Raw genomic sequence first — 23,295 nt, 5'->3', positions numbered from 1 at the left:
TGTAGTGGTCAAGGGTGGAAATTTTGATTTCCAAAAAAAATAGTGTTACTGATTGATAGTTGTTGGGAGATATGTCAGGGCCCATCCTGGGGAGGAGAGGGTGAATAGGGAGGAGCTGGTTTCCAGCGATTTCACTTCTACTGTGTATAAAGTTCCTGATGTTTTCGAAGACAGACCCTGCATGTCCACTTGTAGGTTGCCCTGCTTTTTGGAGGATGGCCCAGTTGACGTGGGTCCTCATTGCTCTCAACATGAAGGACAAAAATGAGAGAGGTAATTTCTGTCCATTTAACATTTAAAGAAGTGTTAGGGGGAAAATAAGGTATTATTGTCCTGGAGAGCGGTGTGTCTTTTAAGCGTGCACCTGCCAATGAGTTACTATTATTATTATTTTTTTTTATCAGGAATGAAATATAGAATATCCATCTTCCGGGCGGAAAATGCTGTCCCTGTTCAACTATCCTCACTGTTCTTTGTTCCCCGAGGACTATTTAAACCAGATCTCACTTAATTTGATTAAATGGAGTCTGTTTTTTTTTTGTTTTTTTTTTAAATAAAGCTTTCCCCTCTCATTATAAACCTGTAGGTTTTCACTGTAGAAAATACAGGTAAGAAGAATTAAAAAACACATCTGTTACACTTTGCAGCAGTGCCGTCATTTTTTTTTGCCAGATATTCGTCCATACATTTCTTCATTATAGCATTTGTAGACAATTCTCTACTTTGTAATTGAAAATATAGGGAATTCAGTTTTTGTATTATATTTTCACTTTGGTCTATAATGTGAACATTTTATGGTAATATATAGTGAACATCTACTATCAAATAGCTTTTTACTATAGCGTTTTTAATAGCTACTTCCTTACATATGCCATAATTTATTGAAACAATTTTATATGGGCTATTTCGAGTTTCAGGTAGCTAGATAGATGATAGCCATCGAGTCAGGGTTATCCACTTTTGATCGGTACATTTTTTCTTAGTGGTTGTGGTCCTGTTGTTTTCACCCGATGCTCACTTCATTTCTCTTTATTTGTTAGGTGCTCTAATGTTGTCGGTACAGTGCTTGCTGCTTGGACAGGCAAAACTTGTGTTTTATATTTACTTTTCCCCTGGTCTGTTCCCAAGGCTACGTGTAGAGTTCTTCAATACCTTTTTTGTGAGCAAGAAGCCCTAACAAACAAACCACTTTGTTGAGACTGGAGTATTAGCACTGGCACAATTTACTAATTTTACGGCGCGTTACAGACATCACGAGTCAGCGAGGTGGTCCAGCTGCACCTTCGTTCCACACACAGACTCTGTGTACGGCTTTGTGAGTGGCTGTTTTTCTTTCCCTTTCCCTTCTAAATGGGCTGCTGGTGGCAAAAATCTGTTTAAACAAAAGTGAGGAAAGGATCAGTTCATTAGAAGCCCAGGCTTTAAAAGTTAGTTTGAGGGTTAACCTATGAGAAACCTGAACTTTGCAGATGTTGAAATATTATGATCGGTGGGGAAAGGGGTATCAGTTATTGGTGGGTCATTAGGCGGTACTGGGAATATAATTCAATGATCCGGACAGTCATCAAGAGAAGTTTTTTGACGCAGTGCTGCATTTCACATGAATAATGAAAACAGATCCGTGGAAAGAACCTGAGTTAACGTATAGATTTCTCATGATCTAGCTGTCTACATACTGAAAGTTAGCTTCTTTAGGTTTTTTTTCTGGAAACATATGGTAGCACTCTGGGAAGGGGAAGCTAACCAGCATTTTGTACTCGGTTCTGAAATTGGCAGGACAATCCCAATCAATGAAGAATCTTTTTACTTAAAATATCAGCGTGGTCTGATTGAGACCCTCGAAGCACTTCAGAACTTTTTGGTTTCTTCTAGGGAATGGAGCAGAAAACATGAAAGTACGGACATGAACTTTTCTGGTGCTTCCTAGAATTGTCTAGTCCCCATTCTCTCTCCTCCATTTCTCATAGACGTTCTCCATAGCTAAGGCTAAAAGGGTACTGTCAGGGGGAAAGGAGAGCAGCACTTTTGAAGTCTAGATTTCTCTCCATCTATACTTGGCCTGCAAAAGTTGAGTCATTTTTTCTGACAAAAACCTGCATGTTTATTTGTCTCATAGACCAGCTGTTCAAAGGCGGAAGTCAGCCTGTACTATCCAGCTGTTAGCTCAGCCACCCCCAGGGGAGCTAGTTCTCTGCCAAAAGAGTCTCAGAAAAGGCCAGAATGAGGGAATTGCAGGGAACACTGACTCAGGCTTAAGATTTGTTTTCAGGCTGTTTTAGTCCCTTAGGTGACAGGAAGTAGAGGCTGCCTACATGTAACTGGTCTCAGAATGTCAGAGCTACAGGCCCCCCGCCCCCGAAACCAGCTGGTCCTACTCTTTTATTTTATAGCCTACGAAAAGAGACTCAGAAGTTAAAACGACTTGCCCAAGGTCCCAGAGCTCGGTTGTGACAGAGCTAGGTCTAAATCCAAACCTTTTGATTCTAAATAGAGCAATGTTTCTACAACACCAGTAGATATTTTGACTTCTTATATTATTTATTAATGAAGCTTTGCTGACTTTCTTTCCAAAATACTCCCCCACCCCCACCAAGACATTGCATCATTGTCACATTTAAATCTATGTTATTTTAGAGACCATTGGCTTTATGGGTAATGGAAAAGAATCCTTTACGGCCAGAAGGCAAATGCTCCCTTTTCATGATGTAGCAAACAGTTATCTATCGCTGCCCAATCATGAAAAAAATGTAGAAACCTTGTTCTACATTGTTTTCTGGGAGGCAAGTACTCAAGCTGTTTGGTAGCAAGTTTTAATGTGTGGAGTTTGCATGCGTCTCCCAGAGGGACTGGAAGTATCTTCAGTTCGCTCATTGTCTTAACAGCTGTGAAATCACTAGATTTCACTTATGATCTTCCTTAGGAAGATGATTATGGTCCCTTTTCTTTTCACCTCTTTATATATTCTTCAACCCTCCCAAGTTCCACTGAAGACAAAGGGCAGGGCTGTAGCTAGGTGACAGGACTATCCTGGTGGCAGAAGCTCCTGTAGAAGAATACCTTTTGGAGCTCCTGGACTCCGTGTCCAGAGCAAGACGGGAGAAGCTGAAAACGTCCACCAGGTGGGAAAGATCTGGCTGGCTGCCCCATAGCATCGGGGTCAGGGGTCCTTGAGCATGTCCTGGACTTTCGCCCACGACCAAGTTGCTCATTTTTCTCCCTTTCTGCTGGTGCGTTGTCATGGTCTCTCAGATGATCTCATCTTTCCGGTTTACTTTGGGGTTTCTAGGCCTTTTTTTTTCTTTTTGGTCAGGAGTACCACTAAAGTGGGAACATGATAATTCGGTTTGGCTGTGACCACTTCTCTTATAAAAGTTTGAATGAGAGGTTCGCCTGAAAATTATAACAGCTGGTTAAAACAGAAGGGGGTGGTGAAGAAACACATATATGTGATAGAATGTTGCTGATGGTCTGCGAGGAGGACTTGTTGGGGATAGGAGAGGTGTCTGAGACTGAAGATATGGGCCTGATTTTCCAGGGGCGAAAAGGGAGATTTTTCAGTTATGAGTGGGTGAACTGAACATGGAGCTTCTTGCTAAGCAAATAGGCAAATTAGAAACTTGTGTGAGATCCCTAAGGATAAATGGTATTTAATGAGCCTCATAATTTTGCATAGTGTTAATATGCTGCTAAATCAGAGAAATGCTTAATAATTTGCCCCAATTTCAGCAAGGCATGTAGTAATAACAATGATAAAATGGCTAACATGTATTGAGCTCGTAGTGAAAAGAACTGTTCTAAGTGAATAGAGAAACATCAAATTTTGCTCCGTTTTTGGCAGGGAGGGGGTTAATGTCTCTTAACTTTATCTTTTTCATTTAAAGTAGAATTTTGTCTCTCTAACCTCTTTTGTTTGGAGTAATGGGACTGGAGTGAATGACTCAGCTTGGAGCAGTCAGTGTGGGGCAACAGAGAGCTAACCAGTGGTTTTTCACTCCTTGCTGTCTCAAGATGTCCTGTCCGGACCAGGCTGTTGAGCTCCTGGATTCTAGTAGCATTTGGAGACAAAAGAGGGTTAACTGCTTCAGCTGGTTGGGTTTTGTAAAAGGAAGAAACACGCAGGAGCAGACAGCCAATGGGTGCCATAGTCCCAACATTTACTAACTGGCTATTCAAGATGGAGGGAAGAAACACCTAACTATGAAGTAGCTTTCATGTTTACACTTCACTAATGGTTCTCAGCCCATTTTCATTTACCATAGTACCATGTTCGATCTGGACCAGACTATCTGTGCATTCATTTTATCTTCTCGATCAGTTTGAAAGGCAGATTCTGTTTTTCGTCATTCCAGATGGAGTAGAGAGTGTGAGTGATTTGCCCAAGGTTACTGCTAATAATTACAGAGCTAACGAAGGATATATATCTCTGGCTTGTGAATCTAGTACATAAAGCACTCCTTCAGACGGTTCAGATGGTATGTTTCAGCAGGCCAGCCTTCCAGAGGGGTGGAGCATGAGCTTGAGGTCTGACAGAGCAAAAGGCTAAGTGGCCTTAAGCCAGAACCTGCCTGGGCCTCCCGGTTTGGCAACCTGTGGGATTCCTGTTGCTCTTATCTCACCTGTGGGATCCCTGTTCCTGTTATCTCAGGGTGAAAGGGTGTCTTCTGGCAGTGAGTCACTCCCTGTGCATTTAAACAACGAGGCAGACAGTGCCTGCCAGTTCTGAAGTACTTTCTCTTTTCCCCAGTGTGTCACTCTAGCGATGAGATTATCTCAGTAATTCTGACGACATACCTGGCTCATAAATAAAGGATAGGTTTCAAGGGAGTTGGCCATTCTCTTCCCTGGAAACTTTATGGCTCCTTTAATTTTTTATACCTCACATGTTGGGCAATGGGCCTTGACCCAGATATAGCAGTGTCCCGTTGCGAAACATATGTCCTATTCCGAGAATTCCACGGAGGACTTTTTCCGTTTGATGATCCTTATGTTTAGCCACCATCTTTCTTGTTGCAGAATCTACAGTGCAAACTGTTAGCCCTCAACTCTTTGGTTTCGTGTACTATCCTGGGTCTTGGTTTTCCCAAATTAGAATGACCAGGTAGGCTCAGCATTTCTTCAAGCTTTATCAGTCTATGAATGGGAGCCTGTTATAATCAGAAGTTTTTCTGGAATGGCAAACTATCAGATTTTAGTTATTTAAGGGTATGATCCAAGAGAGTATAAACAATGACTGTCTTAGCTTATGCTTTCTTTGAAGAACATGAGGGAATGCCCTAGGTGTTTCCTGGGTGTTTCTCCCTTAATCTCATAACTGATTTGTTTGTATAGAATGAAACAAGGAATTTTTCCCCCCCACATTAAATGTTAAGCTAAGAACTGCTGTAGACCATTCAGGATTGGATTGCATTTGGAGAAAATATTTCGTTGCTTCTTTGAATGATGAAAGATTACGTAGTTTAAAAGGAGTCAACATTGGTACATCTCCCTTGAAGCAAATATCATATGTAAAAATTCATATTTGTATAAATAAATGAAGGGTGACTCTTTTTTACAACAAACATACCCTACCAATGCATTTATAATAGAATTCCTTTACAGAGGCATGCACAATGCCATTGCAATTCAATTAACCTATTTTGCATACTTCTTTTACAAAGAAAGGCACATATGGATACCACAAAGCAAAGTGTATGTTTTGGAACAGGGCTCTTTAAAAAACAGTTTCTGCTACTGCTTGTGACATTTCAGTAAAGTAAATATCACTTTAAGAAAACAAAAAACAAAACCCAACCCAACCTCTCCTGCAACCTCTTGTGTAATAAGAGTTCCAAGGCTCAGCCCCAGATTTCTTTATTTTGAGAAATATGTAATGGACCTAAATTTTTATAACAGAGAAAACTTGGGTTCTCTTGAACTTTCATTATAATTGGGTTTGACTTATGAGCCATTTTATTTCTTGTGACTTTGACAAAGCTGCCTTTTTTCCTCCTGGTGGGCATGCGGCCATTTTTTTGTGGGGTATGTACACAGGACACCTACACAGGGCCCATACCAGGTGCAAGAACCCCTCAGGTCTAAGGTAGCACGAAAGCGACCTGCTGGGAGGAGAGGAAAGAGCACCTCCTCCCTCCTTCCTCCGTCTTCCTCCCTCTTCCCTCCTCCCTCCTTTATAATACAGGCAAGCTGTGTTTTGCTGGAGGGAAACTTTGGTTTCTAAAGTGAACTTGAGGCCTGTCTTCTAAATTATTTCTCTGCGTGTCTTTGGGGGTTGTCAGCTTGCCCCCACCACGTCCCCTACACCGATAGCTCCAGTCCTTGGAGCATTCTGTGCTCTGGGCAAGGCTCCTAGCTGCGATTTTCCACTAAAAACCCTTCTCCCCCTGCCTGAGAGCCAAAGCATCAGCCAGAGGCCGGCAGCAAAGCCAGCCTATTTCCAGGCATCACACCCAGAGAATGAGATCTTTGTGGGGTGCAGATGGTGAATCCCGGGTAGGCCTTAGGCTGGCTCTCTCACAGGGAGCTGCGGGGCTCTGCTTTCTGAACCCCTTACCTCCCGTACCCCGACTTCTTCCCTGCCTGATGATAGGGTAGCAGGGGCAAAGCTAAACAAACGCAAGATGCAGAAAGAGGTCCTTTCCCCTCCTTTTCCTAGTTTGAAAAGCTTTTCCATTTTATATTGCCTGCACCATTTTAGAAAATCACAGTGTATTAGAGCTGAATGGGTTGTTAGCAATGGCCTATCACTATTCACATATTATTACTGTTATCTCTGTTGGGAGGGTGTAACCAGGAATCCTCTCCCAACCATGGGTAGGCTTCGAGGAGCGGGGAGTGGGCGAGCCACCTGGAATCCTGCCCCTTGTTTGTGTGTAGTGCCTGGGGGCATTTTTCTTTAGGTGGGAAGCTTTCATTAGATTCTCAAAAGGGTCCACACATCAAAAAAAAAAAAAAAAAAGGTGAGAAACTACTGATCAAGTCCAAACTCCACATCATTACTCTCCCCTGCCCCCACACACAGTGAGAGAGAGGGGAGAGAGAGAGAGAGAGGCTTTTACAGACAAGGAAACTGAGTCCAGAAGGGGTGGAGTGACAACCAGTAAGTGCAGCTGGGACTCAGTCTCCCCTCCTTACTCTGGCCCAGCACTCTTCAGTTAGTTCCTGTTGGACGCATGGTGGGAGGACAGAACTGCTTTGAACATGCTCTGAGAGCACGTTGGTCGGTCGATAGCGGAACAGGATATCCATTTCCGGTAACTCATGCAGTACAGTGACTTGCTCACAGTAGCTGTTCATTAAACGTATTGAATGGGTGGACCTCAGTTGTGAGCAGTACAAGGAAGAGAGCTTAGTAGCTTCATGCAACTAGTTGTTCGAGTTCACGAATTATGAATCCTTCATTGTCCTCCTGCTTTATTTCCCCTGCCCAGATCCAAAACCGCTCTTCACTTGCAGTCTCCTTTGACGACCAGTGAATGACCTGCAAACACAAGTGTAAATGCTTTAGAGCGTTTTGTAAAGCGAGGAATTTATGTAAGGCTAACAGTTTCTCCTCCTAATTTATCTGATTTGTAAATTTGTGTATGCATTTTAAACATTTGATAGAACTAATTTATAATTGTTGGGAGGCCTAGGCTCTAAGTCAGATTTGTTTACTGTTTGGCTGGGATATTGTAGAATGATAATGGATGGAAGCAAGTAGTTGGTGAGTGCATATGATCTGAGCTCTGTGCTAAGCTCAGAGAGGGGTGGGTAAAAATGTCTACCTCTGGATTATAAAGATAAGGTCTAAGACAAAAGATTGAAGTTGGCAATGAAAGGAACATCAAAGAAAAGTAAAAACATGTCAAATTAAGTAATACTTTTTTGGAGGGCTGGAGTTGGGAAGTAAAAGATCAATTCAAGCGGTGTCTATCTGGGATGACTGTAAAAGAAATAGATTCGTCTTGTCTTAGTTTCCTGATCAATACAGAGAAAAATGAAAGGATATTCTAGGAAGAACAGTGTGAGAAGCCAGTGTGCAAGTAGAAAATGCCAACATTTTATTGTTTTAATTGTGACAGTGTTTTGTTTTCTTAAAAAGCTTTCTAAAAAGTCGATTGCTATGCAAGTGAGGTGTGTCAGTTGACACAGTGGTGCCAATTCAATGGCATCTGGAACCCCTAATTGGGGGTGCCGTGAAGAAGGAAACTTTATTTAGTACAAATAGTGCAATTGTGATACAGCACTCCTGTGAGAACAGCACAGCTTTGGAACAGCTCAATAGTATTATGGCTCAATTATGAAGCAGCGTGGCTGTGGAACAGCACACTATGAGGCAGCCCTGGGGTGTGCCCCTGGGGTGAGCCCCTGGCGACACAGCTCTGCTCTGCTCCAGGCCACTCTGCCTGCTCTGCTCTGCTTCTGTCTGCTCTGGTGAGATGTCTCAGTGTTTGTTTCAGCTCCAGCCAGGGAACTTCAGTCTTTAGTCTTCTCTGAAAAGGGAAAGTGCACTCCCTGACTTATATAGAGAGAAGTCCTGCCTCTGGTCCCTGATTGGCCTGTCCTCATGCAGATGAGGACTCCAAATCCCTGCAGTTCGATTGGTCCAAAAGGCACTGTCCTGACTGGTGAGAATGGAGCTACTCTGACTGGTCCGTGAAGATGCGGATGGGGCTGTAGCTGTGTCATAGATTTGGGATGAAATCTCAATTTGACCTTTCGTCAGTGGTGCAAACCCCAACCCTGGGCAATGTACCGAACTACCCTGAGCCCCAGTTTTCTCATCTATAAGTGGGGACATTTCTACCTAATAGGAGAGCACCTAGCTCCTTTTCTGAAAGTCCAGTAGGTCAAGCACTTAGTCCATCAGATGAGTCTAGTACCTGGGCCTGTCAACATTATTGTCAATGACCCTCACGAGCATTATCGTTTTTAATCTTTGTTAGAACTTCTCTATGCAGTTGGATTGTGAAGATCAAGTGCCCCTTTCCTGGAAGAAACAATGTGGGAGAAGTTCAGTCAATCTGAAATAAATGGACCCTAGTTCAAGGTCCAGCTCTCGTAATAGCTGACTGAGATCTTGGACAGGGGGATTGTTGTGAGCATTGATTGACAGGACAGCTATGAGAGTACTTTGTAAACCCATAGAGCCTGGCTAAACTCATTAGGCAGAATGATAATACGCTGTTATGGTCGTGTCCTGGAAAGAATGCAACTAAAATGTCATAACCGTTGGGTTCACATGAGTTTTCCTTTGCTAAAGTGTGTGAAAGGCTCTGTCTTTGAGTCTCACTTTGCTCCCCTCTCCGCTGTTTGGCCCCTAACACCATGCGTCCCTCTCTCACTGGCGGGCATTAATGAGGGGCCGATTCTGGCCTGGTCCCTGTACCAGCTGTGGGATGCTGACCTGTCTGCTGAACCTTGGAGCCCCCAGTTGTCAAGGAGACCCAGCTGGAGCTCATTTGCTGGGCTGACTCACAGCCTCTGGTTGGGACACGTTGGGCAGATCTTTCCAATCGCGGATACCTCCCCAGGAACTGTTCAGCGCTCACTGCTCTGCTCATTTCCTCATGATGAGGGGTGTCTAGACACAGTGCGTCCCTTTTTCCGAGGAGGTTCTTTTTCCAGAGGGGAGGTTATCGTAATGCACTTGATAACAACTGTGAGTTCTTCAGGACTGCCTGTCATTTGGGGCTTACTTGTTTGGTAACCTGGTAATTACTACTACATCCAAAGTAGGGAGAGTTAAGGGAAGGTTAGCAGAGTTAGAGAAGGTTTATTATTGCTTATCCAGGAGATGTTCATGGAAACACTCATTAGTGCTGCACAGGAGGAAGACTAGAATGTCAGCCGAGTAGCCCGACCTGGCACCGTTCATGGGAAAGAGAGGCTTGCTTCAGGATGGAATGGGATTCCAGGGGTTTAGCAGGCCAACACAGCTGGCCAGGGTTGACATTGTAGCTCAGGGGACAGAATTGTGGCTTGAAAATGCAGGGACTGTGAGTTCAGCTCTGGTTTTTGCATTTCACATTCTGTGTTATGTACTTCTCTTTCTGTTACCTTAATTTGGGTCTTGAAGAGAACTCCATCAGACACTTGCAGAATATTCACCCTCAGACAACCAGTAACTTTGTCTTCGGGGGGGGTCCCTTCGGGAATCAGACCCTGATTTTAGGTTATCGTGTGGTCAGGAATCAGCCTGGAAGCTCTTCTGCTCCTTGCTACACGGACGAGCAGCGTCCCTGGGAGCTGGTTAGAAATTCAGAATCGCGGGCCTCCTATACTGGAGCCAGCATCTGTGTCTTAAGATTCATAGCTCATAAGCGTTGGAGAAGCACTGGCTTGAATGGTGAGCTCAGGGAAGGCATGGGCTTTTTCTATCTTTTTCTTTATTATTTTGTATCCCAGTGTCTATTTAAAGTTTAGCACACAGTAGCTGCGAAATCCATGACTCTTCCTCTGACTCGGGCATATCTGAACTTCTAGGGACTTTGTAAACTTCTAGGGACTTAATTGTAAAGTGGTGTAGGGAAAAGGGTGGTGAGTGGAGATGGGGGTCAACCTTGAGTGGGTGAAAAACTGAAGTGAGCATTAGAATCATAGGTACTGGTTTTAATATAGATGAGTTTGACTGACCAAGTCAGATTTCTGAAGGTGGGTCACAGGATTTGTATTTTTTAAAAAATTTCCCTTCATGTTCGAGAATGTTTTTTACAGTATCATATATAATAATAAAATATCTAAATACCCCTCAAGAGAAAACCGATAAGTAAATGGAATACAATTCAGAAGTTTAGATGAATGAAATAAAGCTACATGTATAAACATGAATAAATAAAAAAAATTTTTTTTGAGAGAATAAAGTTGCAGAAAGATGTGTGACATATGGCGCTAGTCATTGAAAATTAAAAATAATTCACATGTATATAAAGGAAACATGCATATGTAGTAAAAAGACTTGGACAGGAATAATAAACACTAAATTCAGGATAGTGGTTAACTTTAAAAGGGAAGAAAAGTAGTGGACGGGAGTTTTAACAGTCCCTTCATATTTCATTTCTTAAAAAAAGAAAGAAAGAAGAAAGAAAAATAGTTTGTAGCAGCAAACTTGAAAAAAATAAGATTTTTTCCCCCCAAAGGAATGAATACATAAAATTATTCATGGTACTATTTTCTGTAATGTTTCTGAGTGCTTAAAATACTTCATTGTAAAACGACTAAAACAAAACTCTCCGGGTAATTGTGATGCAGACAGTTTGCATTTGGGCATTCTTGCCTTAGATGCTAAGGACCTTTCCGTTCTAACTGTGTTTGTACGTAGAGCCCTCCCTCCCATCTGCCCTCTGTTTTCGCATAGGTAGGACGTGCCTACGGCCTGTGGCTCTCGCCCTCTGTCCTGATGAGATGTAGCCGTGTGTCTTGTTTGTGATGCTGGTGAAAACCACCAGCCTAACTCTGCTTTGAGGACCTCGTCTGCGAGGGCCTCCTCTCTGTTGTCTGCTTCTCTCCTTTATGGAAGGAGAGGTCTGTCCTACCACTGCCCTAATCTTAGAGCTGTCCCCTTAGGGTCATCACCTGCCTTCCCTTCCCCAAGCTGTATTCATTTTCATGACACCTTCGCTGACACTTCAGGCCAGTGGGGCTTCTCCATGGGAATCCCAAGAGTTTTCATTGCCCACCCCAAGTATCACCGTCTGCAATCCGCTCTCTTATTGCTGCATCTGTTTTTGTAACTTGCTTTCTATACCAGAAGTGTTCATAAAGTTTAATCAATAAGGATGACACGTGGTAGCCTGTGACAGAGGGAACGCTGAGAAGGAAGTATGTCTAACAGCTGGTGTCCAAATGGGCTTTTACAAAATTTAAATTAAGTTTTTATTATTTTTAATATACGGTACAGCAGTGGTTCTAAACCAAAGATGATTCCCCCTACCCCCAGGGACACTTAGCAGTATCTCGAGACATTTTTCATTTTCAAATCTAGGGGCGTGCTACTGGCCTTGGGTGGGTCGAAGCCAGGGATCCTATAATGCACAGGCCATCCCCACCTCATAATAATTTTTCAGTCAGTAATGCCAAGGTTATGAAGCCTTGCTTTCCAGATCCTCAGACCACATACACCCCGCTGCCGGTGACAGAGAGTAGATAGGGCTGCAGCTGTTTTGGAGTGGGGCAGTGGAACGGGGGGCTGCAGAAATCCCTGTGAGCGTATGTATGGACCGTTCCTGGGTCATCTTCACACATGGTGGGGGCTCGGGCGTCTGTGGTGCTAGAGATGGAGGAGAAGAAGAGATGAAGGAGACTAAGCAAAACACTGGAGAGGCATAAAGTCCAGGTGGTGGGGAACATAGAGGGGAACGTCCTCTGATGCCTTTGAACTTGGCACCTTGCTATGGGTAACGCTATCATGCAGCAGAAATACAGGACAGCTATTTAAAAATATGCCCAATGCAAAACATGGTAGGTAGTTAGAGGGATGGCTGGTAGTGAGTCATGCTGTGCTCTGTCCACACTCGTCTGCAATGTGATTTTGCCATTCCTCTCAGCAAGCGGTGGCGTCTACTTTCCCACCCCATGAATCTGGGCTGGCCTTGTCACTTGCCGTGAGCAAAAGAGTGTGGGAGAAATGCTGATGTATGAGTTCCGGGGCCATTCAGCTTCGGGTTTTCTCCCTCTTGGAGCATTTCTACCATCATGTGAGGAATCTCAGCCTGATAAAGCCTCTTGGAGCAAAAGACCCAGGTGTCCAACTGTCCCCGCTCAGCCTCCAGCCAACCTTCAAGATCATTATGGTTCTGTCAGTGAACTCAGGAGAAATTAGCTCATCCACCCAGCCTGCTATTCATATTTCTTATGAATAGTGAGACATAAGAAATTGTAGTTATTTTAAGCCACTAAACGTTGGGGTGGTTTGCTCCACAACCACAGATAACTGGACATTGTATGTAAGTGACTTCATTCAAAGCAATGGATGATATATTTGCCTTGGAGCGTGTGTGTGTCAGATTGTGGTTAAGAGAAACTGAGTTCTTCCTCTTTGTTTCTTGTAGCACTTCTCAGAGCTTCTGGATGAGTTTTCCCAGAACGTCTTGGGTCAGCTCCTGAACGATCCTTTCCTCTCAGAGAAGAGCGTGTCGATGGAGGTGGAGCCATCCCCAACATCCCCAGCGCCCCTCATCCAGGCCGAGCACAGCTACTCCCTGTGTGAGGAGCCTCGGGCCCAGTCACCATTCACCCACGTTACCACCAGTGACAGCTTCAATGACGGTAAACTCAGAGGAGGGGAAACACCTGGGGCCTTGGCCCCTTTGGCTCGGGGCTCCTGGAGGGTATGGAGTGTGTGTTCTATTGTCAGCACCCCCTTTAGCCATGTACCCACACCTGGAAGGCCGTGCGCTTGGTCTGTGGGGAAATGCCATAAGGCACAGGAGACATTTCTCCACCCGGGACTGGGAGGTCGCTATCACTAAATGATGGTACGATTGCTTTCTTTGGCCCTGTGGGTTGGGCAGCAAAGCATCCTTTTGCAAATTAGGAAGGCCTATGTGGTTGATAATTCCAGTAAGTCCATTGTTTCAAGTGGTCATGTGATTTTTTTATGAGAAAGTATTTTTTACAACCACTGTTATCCATAGACGTTTCTGGGGCATCCTCGTCATCCATTTTGATCCCACTCCCATGTATATGAGATCTTGCTGAGATGCCGAGCCTTTCTTGTTGGTGACCCCGCCATGTCCATCATCAGTGCCATGACTATGGTGCTTGTTGAAGGACTAGTTTTCCTCGTCTTACAGATGTTAAGAGTTATTGACCCTTACTCTGTAGGCCTTTCATTGCTGCATCTCCCAAACTCTCTAAGGTGTGTATTCCTTTGAAATTTAACTGTCTATGTTTTGTTTTCTCTGAAGTATAACCAGCTATTTCAGTACCTTGAGTAAGTTTTAAAAACTGTCTTCTCAAATCCTAATTCAGCATATGCCTTCTTCTCACAGGAGGATGACGTGGTGGGGAGTGGTCCTAACTCGACCTGGGTGCCCCCTCCCCACTTTATACCACTGTTCATATGGCAGTATCTTGGGAAGGTGGCTTCTTACTTACCAAGTTCCCTCATGCTTCCTTCGGTTAAAGGCAAATACCTGTGTCTACTTCAAATAGGGCCTTCGCTTTGTGGGCAATGCCTCCTCCACTTGGGGTTCTTAGATCTACTACCGACCTTTAAAAGCACCAACTTTGAGACAGAGAATGCTGTAGGTTTTGATATTTTTCACCTCCGATACATTCTATCTTTGATAGAAGGGTGCAGATCAGCAGCCCAGGCACTTTGGCCTTGTATCCTCAGTGAAGGGAAGGCCCAGAGCAGTGAGTGAATTCTTTCTTGTCTGGACCCTGCTGGAGCGTTAACTATATGCTCAGATTTTTCCTGACAAGGTTAGGTGCGTGATAACTTAATCCTTCTTCTCTGTAGTTTGTGCACTTTCTCTACCTCAGATCAGAAAGATGGGGTGAGGGAAAGTCTCTCAGGAAGGAAGGGAGGGAATAGAATTAAAATAATTTGAGGATGTGGAGTTGCTATGAAGGTAAAATGAGATGATGTGTTTAAAGAACTTAGGACAATGCCCACCATATGGCATTTCAATAAATCAATTTTTTTCCTTCTCTCCCCTCCTCCTCTTTTCCCTTCTATTGTTGTAGGGTTGTTATTAGTGTTGTTCTTCTTTCTTCTTCTTCTTCCTATTCTTTACCTCCTCTTCCTCCTTCTTCTCCTTTTCCTCTTTCTTCTTCCCTTTTCCTCCTACATTAATTCCTACTAAATCACTTCCAGCAATGACCTCAATTCAAGCTTAGGAATGTGGTCTCTGTTACAGCTAAATACTCTCATTTGTATCATGATATGGAGGAGAATTATAGGAAGTCAGCCTTCTTCTGGGTTTCAGTATAGAAAACTTCATGCAATTCCTACCTTCGCTTTATCATTTTAAGAGTAGACTCTAGCATTAGATGAAAGTTGGACGAAGGGACCTTTAAGATTTCTTCCCATCTTGACGTTGGTTCTGTGTGGGGATGGTTTCAGTGTACTATTCGTACCTGCCTTGGCTCATGGTTTTGTCCTAAACTTGCTTTTCTGCTTTACCTGTTATTCCTCCAGTTCTCTTGATACCTCTATTCCAAGCCCTACTTCCTTTACGGAAGTCATTTCCAATACCTCTTGTATTAGTTATCTATTGCTGTGTAACAAATCTCCCCAAATTAATGGCTGAAAACAATAATAATCATTTATTCCCTTTCATGATTTCTGTGGGTCAGGAATTCAGGAGTGGCTCACTTAGGTGGTTCTGGTTCAGGCTTGCCCAGGACATTGACATCAGATGTTGGCAGAGACTACAGTCATCTGAAGACTTTTCTAGGATTACGAGGTCTGCTTCGTAGGTGGCTCACTCACATAGCTGGCAGTTGGATGTTGCAGAATTGGTTCCTCTCCGTGTGGTCCTCTCCACGGGGCTACGTGACAGTCACCACCGCCTGGCAGCCAGCTTCCAAAGGGCAAGGGACCCAGGAGACCAAGGCTGGAGCTGTGTTACCTTTTCTGACCTAGCCCTGGGAATCATTCTGTCAGTTCCACAGGGTAGACCTGATTTCCTGTGGCAGGGGACCACATAAGGAGGTGAAAGGATGGAATCATTGGGAGATCTCTTGGAACCTGACTACGCCGCGTAGTGATGTCTATAAAGAGACTTTTACCACACCTGAACTCCTTTATCATGTACTATCAATGCCTTACAGTATAGCCATTCATCCACCTCGTGGCTCTGGAGTTGTGGCGGGTGAAGGTAGGGAAGACTGAAGCGTGTCCCTAACCTTTGGTGATGGCATCTGGGAAAGATGCCTGCTCTGCTCTCTCGTGTGTGGCTTGCCCCCTAACTATGTGGATACCCTGGGCTGCAAGCGTTTGGTCAGGTGGTGTTCCTTGGCGTAGAGCAGTTGTCTCGTGTACGATCAGTGGCAAGTAGAAGTAGGTGTTTTAGAAACGCTTTGGGATTCATTTCTAAAATTCATTTCAAAACTATTTATTGAATATCTGTCTTGTGCTTTACCTGCCAGGGACTGTTCTAAGCATCAAGGGGTAAAGGAGTAAAGGGATTTTAGAAAGATCTCTGCTTTATAGAGTTTACATTCTAGGATGTAAGGTGGGGGATAGAAAATAAGAAAAAATAAAAAGTAAAATATGCAGTCTATTTGGTGATGATCAGTGATATATAGAAAAATAGTTCAGAAAAAGTGATAGAGAGTTACTGGTGTGTGTGGGGTTGTCTTAGTCCACTCGGGCTGCTGTAACAAAATATCACAGACTGGATGCCTTATAAACAACAGAAACTTATTTCTCACAGCTCTGGAGGCTGGAGGTCTGAGATCAGTCTGCGAGCATGGTCGAGTGAGGGCCTTTTTCTGGTTGCAGACTTCACATTCTATCCTGAGATGGCAGAAGCGGCCAGGGAACTCTGTGGGGTCTCTTTTATAAGGCTCTAATCCCACATCGTTGGGAGGGCTCTCCTCTGATGACCTAAGAGGCTTTCTCACCTTGGGGGTTCATGTTTCAACTAAAAGTTTTGTGGGTGGGGGGGACACAAACATTCAAGCCATAGCAGGGGAGAGTTGAAATTTTAATGGGAGAGACAAGGAAGGCCTGTCTTTGAAGGTATCATTTGGACAAAGATCAGCAGGAGATGCGGGAAAGAGCGAGATGTACGAGGTCTCAGGAAGAGCCTTCCAAGCATAGGAAACAGTACGTGCAGAGATCCTGTGGCGGGCATGGGAGTGTGATAACAACAGAGCTACACTTATATTGTATTCAGGCAATTCACATCTGTGGAGTTAGCCAGCCATTCCACAGCCTTGCCGTTCTAGAATTGCAGATTAGAGATGACCTGAACCATCTAGCAAACAAACTCTTTCCGTCAATTCCACATGTTTGTTGAACACTGACTGTGTGGCAGACACCCCCCTAGCTACCGTGGAACACAACAGTAAAGCTTAGATCCCTTCTACAGGTACTTCAGAGCCTAGTGAGCATGCCATCTGCCCAAATGCTTCATCAGACAGAATGTGAGCCATGTCCCAAGAGGAAATTCAATGGTAGAAGTTCAGAGGAGAGAGGGCACACCCACTGATGATCACAGGAAAAGTTGCATAAATGAAGCAGAATTTATTTGGGCCTTGAAATGCTGAGCAGAGTTAAAACAGTGGCGATGGTTGGAGGGAAGCAGAAGGAAGGCAGAGGGCTAGGACACTGATTCTTCTAAAAGAAAAAGAAAGAGATCCCTGAAGAAATGAATGAAAATAAGCAGATTTCCAAAAGTTCAAGGTCCCTTCCACTTCGTGATGGCACTATTTCTTTGTTTTTAAATTCTAACCAGCATAAATGCAGCAGCATGGAATTCCTGGGTGGCTTCTGTGCTAATAGTTTAGCGTGAGGAGAAATAATCAGTCCATCTTTGCCAGGAAGCCTTCCTGATCATTAGGCCAAAGCACACGTCAGTCACTTCCACCAATGGGCTCTGTGTTCTATTTATAGCTCCTGTTCTGGGGAAGGCTGAGCTAGAAATTTGCTGAGAACAGGTACAAGGGTGTCAGATATGTTTTGTAGAGAGTTTCGGACCCACAGTTCATCTTTGTAAAGAACCAAGTTTTCCCTGAGTAAAAGCCACCCTCCTATGCCAGTGGGCGCACTTTTATTAGTCGGGGTAACCAACACAGAGAGGAACCTCGTGGGACGTGTGAAATCGAAGTTAGGAGGTGGGCATGAATGGATGGGGAATGAGCCCTGGAAAGCTGCGTAATCTTAGTTTCAGTCGTTTTTCTGAGTTTGTGCATGGCCCAATGCTGGGGAACAGAGTTATTTTATTCATTTGAAGCCCATTTGACACCCCCTTAAAGGAGGATCAATCCACGAGGATCCATCTGGAGCCAGGTGCTCTGTCAGCCAGACCTGTTGGAGGAGGATGATGGTTCTTCAGGCAGCACGTAAATGGGCAGCATTTAAAAATTGCTGTTCACATTAAATTTAATTTTCTTTATCTCTTGCATTGGGAAAACAGCTTAAGCAAAATTAGGAGTCCTTGTTTCTAGTGATGGATAGTGAGTGACTATTTCATTATATCTGGGAACGCCAATTTATCAGATCATTTTGTTCAGTTTTACTTAATATAAATGCAGCTCTTCTGTTATTGCTTCTAGGCCTAAAACAAAGTGGTAAGATAAACAGTTTGAGTAGATGTTCTCTCCCATCTCATTAGAATTTTTCTCTTTCTTTTTTCCCCTCTTCCTTCCCTTTCCCCTCTCTCCTCTCTTCCACCCTAACCCTTTTTTCTTTCCCTTCTTCCTTCATTGTTCTCTCTCTGCTAAGTCTCCCTTCTCCCTCTGCCTCCCTCCTTGAACCCCAGGCCAATTATTTAGGGCAAATGTAGGTGTTCTTATCCTATTATTCTTATCAGAGAACTCAGATGGATTGTAGGCCCCTAAAATTGTATACAAAATTTCAGGCTATCAACGTTGATCAGTTATTCTGCTGAGAGCATTGACAACTTCTTTTATATCCTCAAAAGAGTCTGTGACCATCCTCCCCAACTTCTCCCCAAAAAAAGGGTTGGAAAACACTGGTCTAAGATTACATAGGCACCATTGGTCTTCAGGCCTGAATTTGTAGACTTTTCTGAAATACTCGAGCTAAAGTATTTTGTGTGGCTCAGCAACCAGAAGAGCCAGTTTTAGGAATGTGGGCTTGGCCTTCCAAACTACTAGAAAGATGCCCTGCATCCAGCTCATGCCTCCCCAGGATAAAGGCTGTTAACCAAGTGCTAAGCAAGGCTTGCTGTTAAAAAAACAAAAAAAGGTTATAAAGAGATAAGTAAAATGTAAAATGTCTGGCTATTTTGATGCTTTGATTAAGGAATAAAAGAACTTCTATTTGAATGACCAAGTCTTATACTCACCGCAGGGAGGGATCTTCATGAGTTCCTCTACCTTAGTTATTACATTGGGATGCTATGTATGTATTCATTTGCTTTATTGCTTCATTTTAGTCTGCTTCCTAAGGAAAACCTTAACAGTGCTGGACTGAAGCCTGTTTGGAGAGAATTAGACATGGCCCCTATCATCCCAGATAACACAAGAACAAAGTTAGAAAATACAAAAAATATCAACAGACTCAGTGTAAAATATACTAATACAGAAGTGGTCTAATACAGTATTTGCAGAACTCACACATCAAGGTAACTTTATTTTGGGTGGAATAAGGGACTATAATTGTGGTTATTTCAGGTCTAGAGAGGTGTGGGGCCAGGAACATAAATAATAACCATCGTCTTTCTGATTAAACTAATCGGGTTTCCAGAACTAGCGGGGTCGAGGGGTGGCTGGGTAGGCTGGCTTAGAGTAGATACCTACCCTACATTTATGCAGCTGTTTTCATAGGTGAGAAGGAAGATGGTAGTCTGCGAGCTACAGATGCGCAGATGCTGCTGGTATGACATAGCTTGGGGGAAATGGGCAGCCTGGTGGAAGGCAAAGACTCAAGGTTGTATGGGAAACAGGGCCTGAGGACAGTGGAATGGAGTGCTTTGGAGACTAGAAGAAAATAATGTCTCATGGCTGATAAGGCCAGACCAGAGAAGGTGTGCATAGCTGTAGCCATGCTGGGAGAAATGCAAAGGTGTATAACAGGCTTGGCAGTGAAAAAATAGATTTTGAAATGCTTAGATGAAACCCACAGCAGGATTAGCCCACCACCGAGTGTGCTGAGTAAAGGGTAGAGATGAGTCATAATGACGGAAGTTTCCAGTTTGCAGTGTTGGACACATCTTGATGCTGAAATGTTCCAAGGAAGTGGGGCCTGAACGAAAGTCACAGGAGGGCAGTGAATAGCTGTATGTTCATCACGTTTAGTTGGAACATCAATCAGTCTGAGCCATCTTAGAGGGGGTAGGTTCAGGGGTAGAAGGGAAGATGTGTCCGTCATCTACCCACGTAGATGTAACCGGGTCCTCTGACGTGGGTGGGCTAATAAGCAAAGAACCTGATGTGTGGGGTTGGAATGGTGGTCCTCTCCCAGTCTGAGCCTGGGCTTGTGATAAATGCTCTTTTGCTAGTCATCACTTTTTTTGGCATTACCTTTTATTTTCTTTTTCTAACAGGTGAAAAGGGTAATGATGCTCGTCCTTTTTTTTTTCTCAGCAAAATAATGACTTTTTTGTCCGCCTACCCACTGCAGTGCTAGAATACCCAGTATACGAAAGCAATGTTTATATCTACCTAGCAATTAAAATTACTGGATATGCATGAGTGAGGGTGGTACGTTCTCTGAAGAAACAAAAGATTGTATTTATTGCTAAATAAATCTTTCCAAATCCATTCTTTGTTCCACAGAGATTTCTTTCATACTCTAAACACAGTATCCTACGGAAGAAGGATCTGAGCTGTTAAGCAGAACACCGATAGAATATAGTGGTTCATCTCTAGAGTCAAACTGCCTGGATTTGAATCTGGGCTCTGCCACTTAAGAATTATATGGCCTTGGGCAAGTTGCTCACTTTTTCTGACCTTTAACATGGGAATAATAATACTGCTTACCTCATACTGCTGTTGTAGGGATTAACTGAGTTAATATGCATTACATAAACATTACACAAACATTCATGCCTGGCAATTAGTATTAGTATTAGTATAAATAAGAATTAGCTCTTATTATTACTCTTGCCTTTATGCAGATTAATGCATAATTAATACTTAATTTACCAACTGGTCACAGTATGAATGACTGGAGTAAGGCACAGAGGTTCTGTATACACAAGTACAGAAAGAACAGAGGAAGGGAGGTACCTGAGAGAAATTGTGCTGGTCACACACGCCTGGGTGCAATAATGCATGGAAACATTTAAAACGGTGCATGGCATAGAGAGCACTTAGAAGGTTTTAGCTATCATTGGTTGATCTTAAACTGGAATCTTTCACCTGTGAACATTAGAAGTTTATATAAACTAAGGCAGGAAGTATAGAAAGAGCCAATATAGCATCTTTTGTAGTGGCTAATGATGGGCTCAAAATAACATTAATTGAAGGATAATCCCTCTTGGCTAGAGATCTACTTAATCATTGATCTCTTGAAAAGCAGTATACTTGAGTGGCCCTGAGCACAGCTGTAGAGGTGGTTTGTCTGAGTATGATTCCCAGATCTGCCATCTACCAGCTGCATAACTTTGGGTGAGTTATTTGATCTCTTCGTTTCCTTGTCTGTAAAATGGGGATAATAGTAATGCATGCTTTAGACAGTTATTCTTAGGATTAAATTAATTACTGTATGTAGAGCACTTGGAACAATATTTAGCACATAGCAAACACTCCTAGTAAGTGTTTTCAATTTTACTGTTAGCAGTACCGCTTCCTGTCATTCACAACTGAAGGTAATTTCAGGGTTAAGTCATCCAGGGAGGGGACCACGGGTAGACAGCCCTCCAACTTCCATTTGCACATGTAGTGGGCTATAGTTTAATATGATTCTGACACATTCATTGGAATTCTTGTCCCTCTCCTAGCTCCAGGACCGAGTCTTAACCATTTTTCCTTGAAGAGATTTTTTTACATGAAAAACCAGCCAAAATTTGCCAACTCCTTTGAAAAATTTCAAAGGGCAAATACAATTATCAAATGCTGAGGGCTTTAGATGAACCATACTTATTTAATCTACAGAAATTTCCTTTCACTTTAGACATCTTATATAAATAGCAAATAGTTATATATGTGGATATATGATATAAGTGATATTCATCCCGTGTGATTTCTCTTTTTAAGAATATATCCACATATATTATATATATATATAGACATGTATATGTGTGCATTTGTATATGTGTATATACACATATATGTACCATATACGTATATATATAGTATAACATATTTATAAAGATGCCATGTACTCTTAGTTTAGAGTTTAATCATTTCCCCCCCCTTTCCAGGAATCAGTATCTATTCATTGCAGTGACTTCGGCGGTACATATGGAAATGATGGAGGACCTGCATTTTGGTGTTGCCGCCACGTTGGCTTTGATTTCATGCCTTTTTAGCCTCTCTGTCCACTCTGCTGTCTTGGTAATCTTGGCGTGTAGCCCCATTGCTCCTAGCTGCTCCATTTTGTCCTTGGATGTGAAGGACTTGCTCATCACCACAAGACAGTAGCTTGTTTTTATTTTCTTGCTGATAGTTAAGTGGTGATGCTGAGGGAATGTGCCAGTGGAGTTTGACCTTTGACAGGAAGCTGTTTGAATAACATCAGATGATATGGCAGTGCTTCTCCTTCCTCCCCACAATATGCACTCCTGACCTTATTGAGTGATGTTTTCCTTCTGCAGTGAAACTTAAAAGGCGTGTAGGAAAATGCATTCATTTTCACTCAGTATCTGAGCTTCGATCTTTAGAAATTAGAGGGTATAGAGTGTGTCCTGACACTTGGCTTTTGTATTATAGGTTAGCCCATAAATCAAACATCTAAGGATAATTCCAGTTGTAAGCCATGGTGACCCTACTGATCTTTTTGCCAGTAAAATATACGAAAATAAGGTCGTGTGGAAAAATTATAATACATATTCTATTCATTCCCTTTCATTCTATCCTTTGTTAACCCCCTACCTCATAGATTACGTTTGTCATTTTGTTTTTCCTGATTTGATATTTATTTCCACTCAGGGACAGAGTACAAGCCAACACCCAGCAGTTCAGAATGAAAACTCTTTTTTTCTAATTTCAACAGCCACTGAAATGTTGTTCTCACCAAGCTTCTTACTGGCTGACTTTCTTCTCTTAAGTTATTTATTTTACGAAGTAACTGGTAGGTTTCATCAGTCAGCCCTCCAGTATGTATTGATATGGCTCACGATTGATGGTTTAGAGGAATTATTATAGAAACGAAGTACAGCTATTTTGTTGCAGTAGGTTCTCATGTAATGATTTAATTTCTTTTTTAAATTTTATTTTATTGGTTTCAGGTGTACAAAAACAACATGATTAGACTTATACATACATTCAGCTATATTGTATCAGCCAGTTATGTGACTACATAATAAAAAACCCAAAACTCATTTGCTTTAACAACAATAATTTATTACTGTAGCTCATGTGTCTGTGTTTTGACTGGAGGTTGGCTGATTGTAGTTGGGGGTGGGCAGCTGAGTGATTTTATTGGTTTTAGCTAGATTCACTTATGTGCGCGAAGTCAGCTGAGAGTTGGCTAATCTCAGCCAGGCTCATTTGGGGGTGTTTTATGTGTCT

The 23,295-nt window shown here is 42.9% G+C and overlaps 1 protein-coding gene across 5 annotated transcripts in view; it reads left to right on the top strand.

The window, feature by feature from the left end:
• CREB3L2 (cAMP responsive element binding protein 3 like 2) overlaps positions 1 to 23,295 on the top strand; it is a 156,248-nt gene that overhangs the window by 98,551 nt on the left and 34,402 nt on the right. For 4 of the 5 annotated variants that reach the window (XR_013992611.1, XM_081038763.1, XM_081038762.1 and 1 more), the window contains exon 2: positions 13,029 to 13,245. Coding sequence is in view for 4 of the 5 variants with exons in the window: in XM_081038763.1 (XP_080894889.1) it covers positions 13,029 to 13,245 (217 nt within the window). In the remaining variant the exon portion in view is untranslated. Of the gene's footprint in view, positions 1 to 1,240; positions 1,316 to 13,028; positions 13,246 to 23,295 lie in introns of those variants that run through there. The other variant, XM_081038765.1, reaches the window with a different exon arrangement.

This window comes from Rhinolophus hipposideros (assembly GCF_964194185.1).
Source record: "Rhinolophus hipposideros genome assembly, chromosome: 25".
NCBI classification, from domain to species: domain Eukaryota; kingdom Metazoa; phylum Chordata; class Mammalia; order Chiroptera; family Rhinolophidae; genus Rhinolophus; species Rhinolophus hipposideros.
The sequence above is the reverse complement of the archived record's forward strand: the minus strand, read 5'-3'. Positions and strand labels throughout refer to the sequence as shown.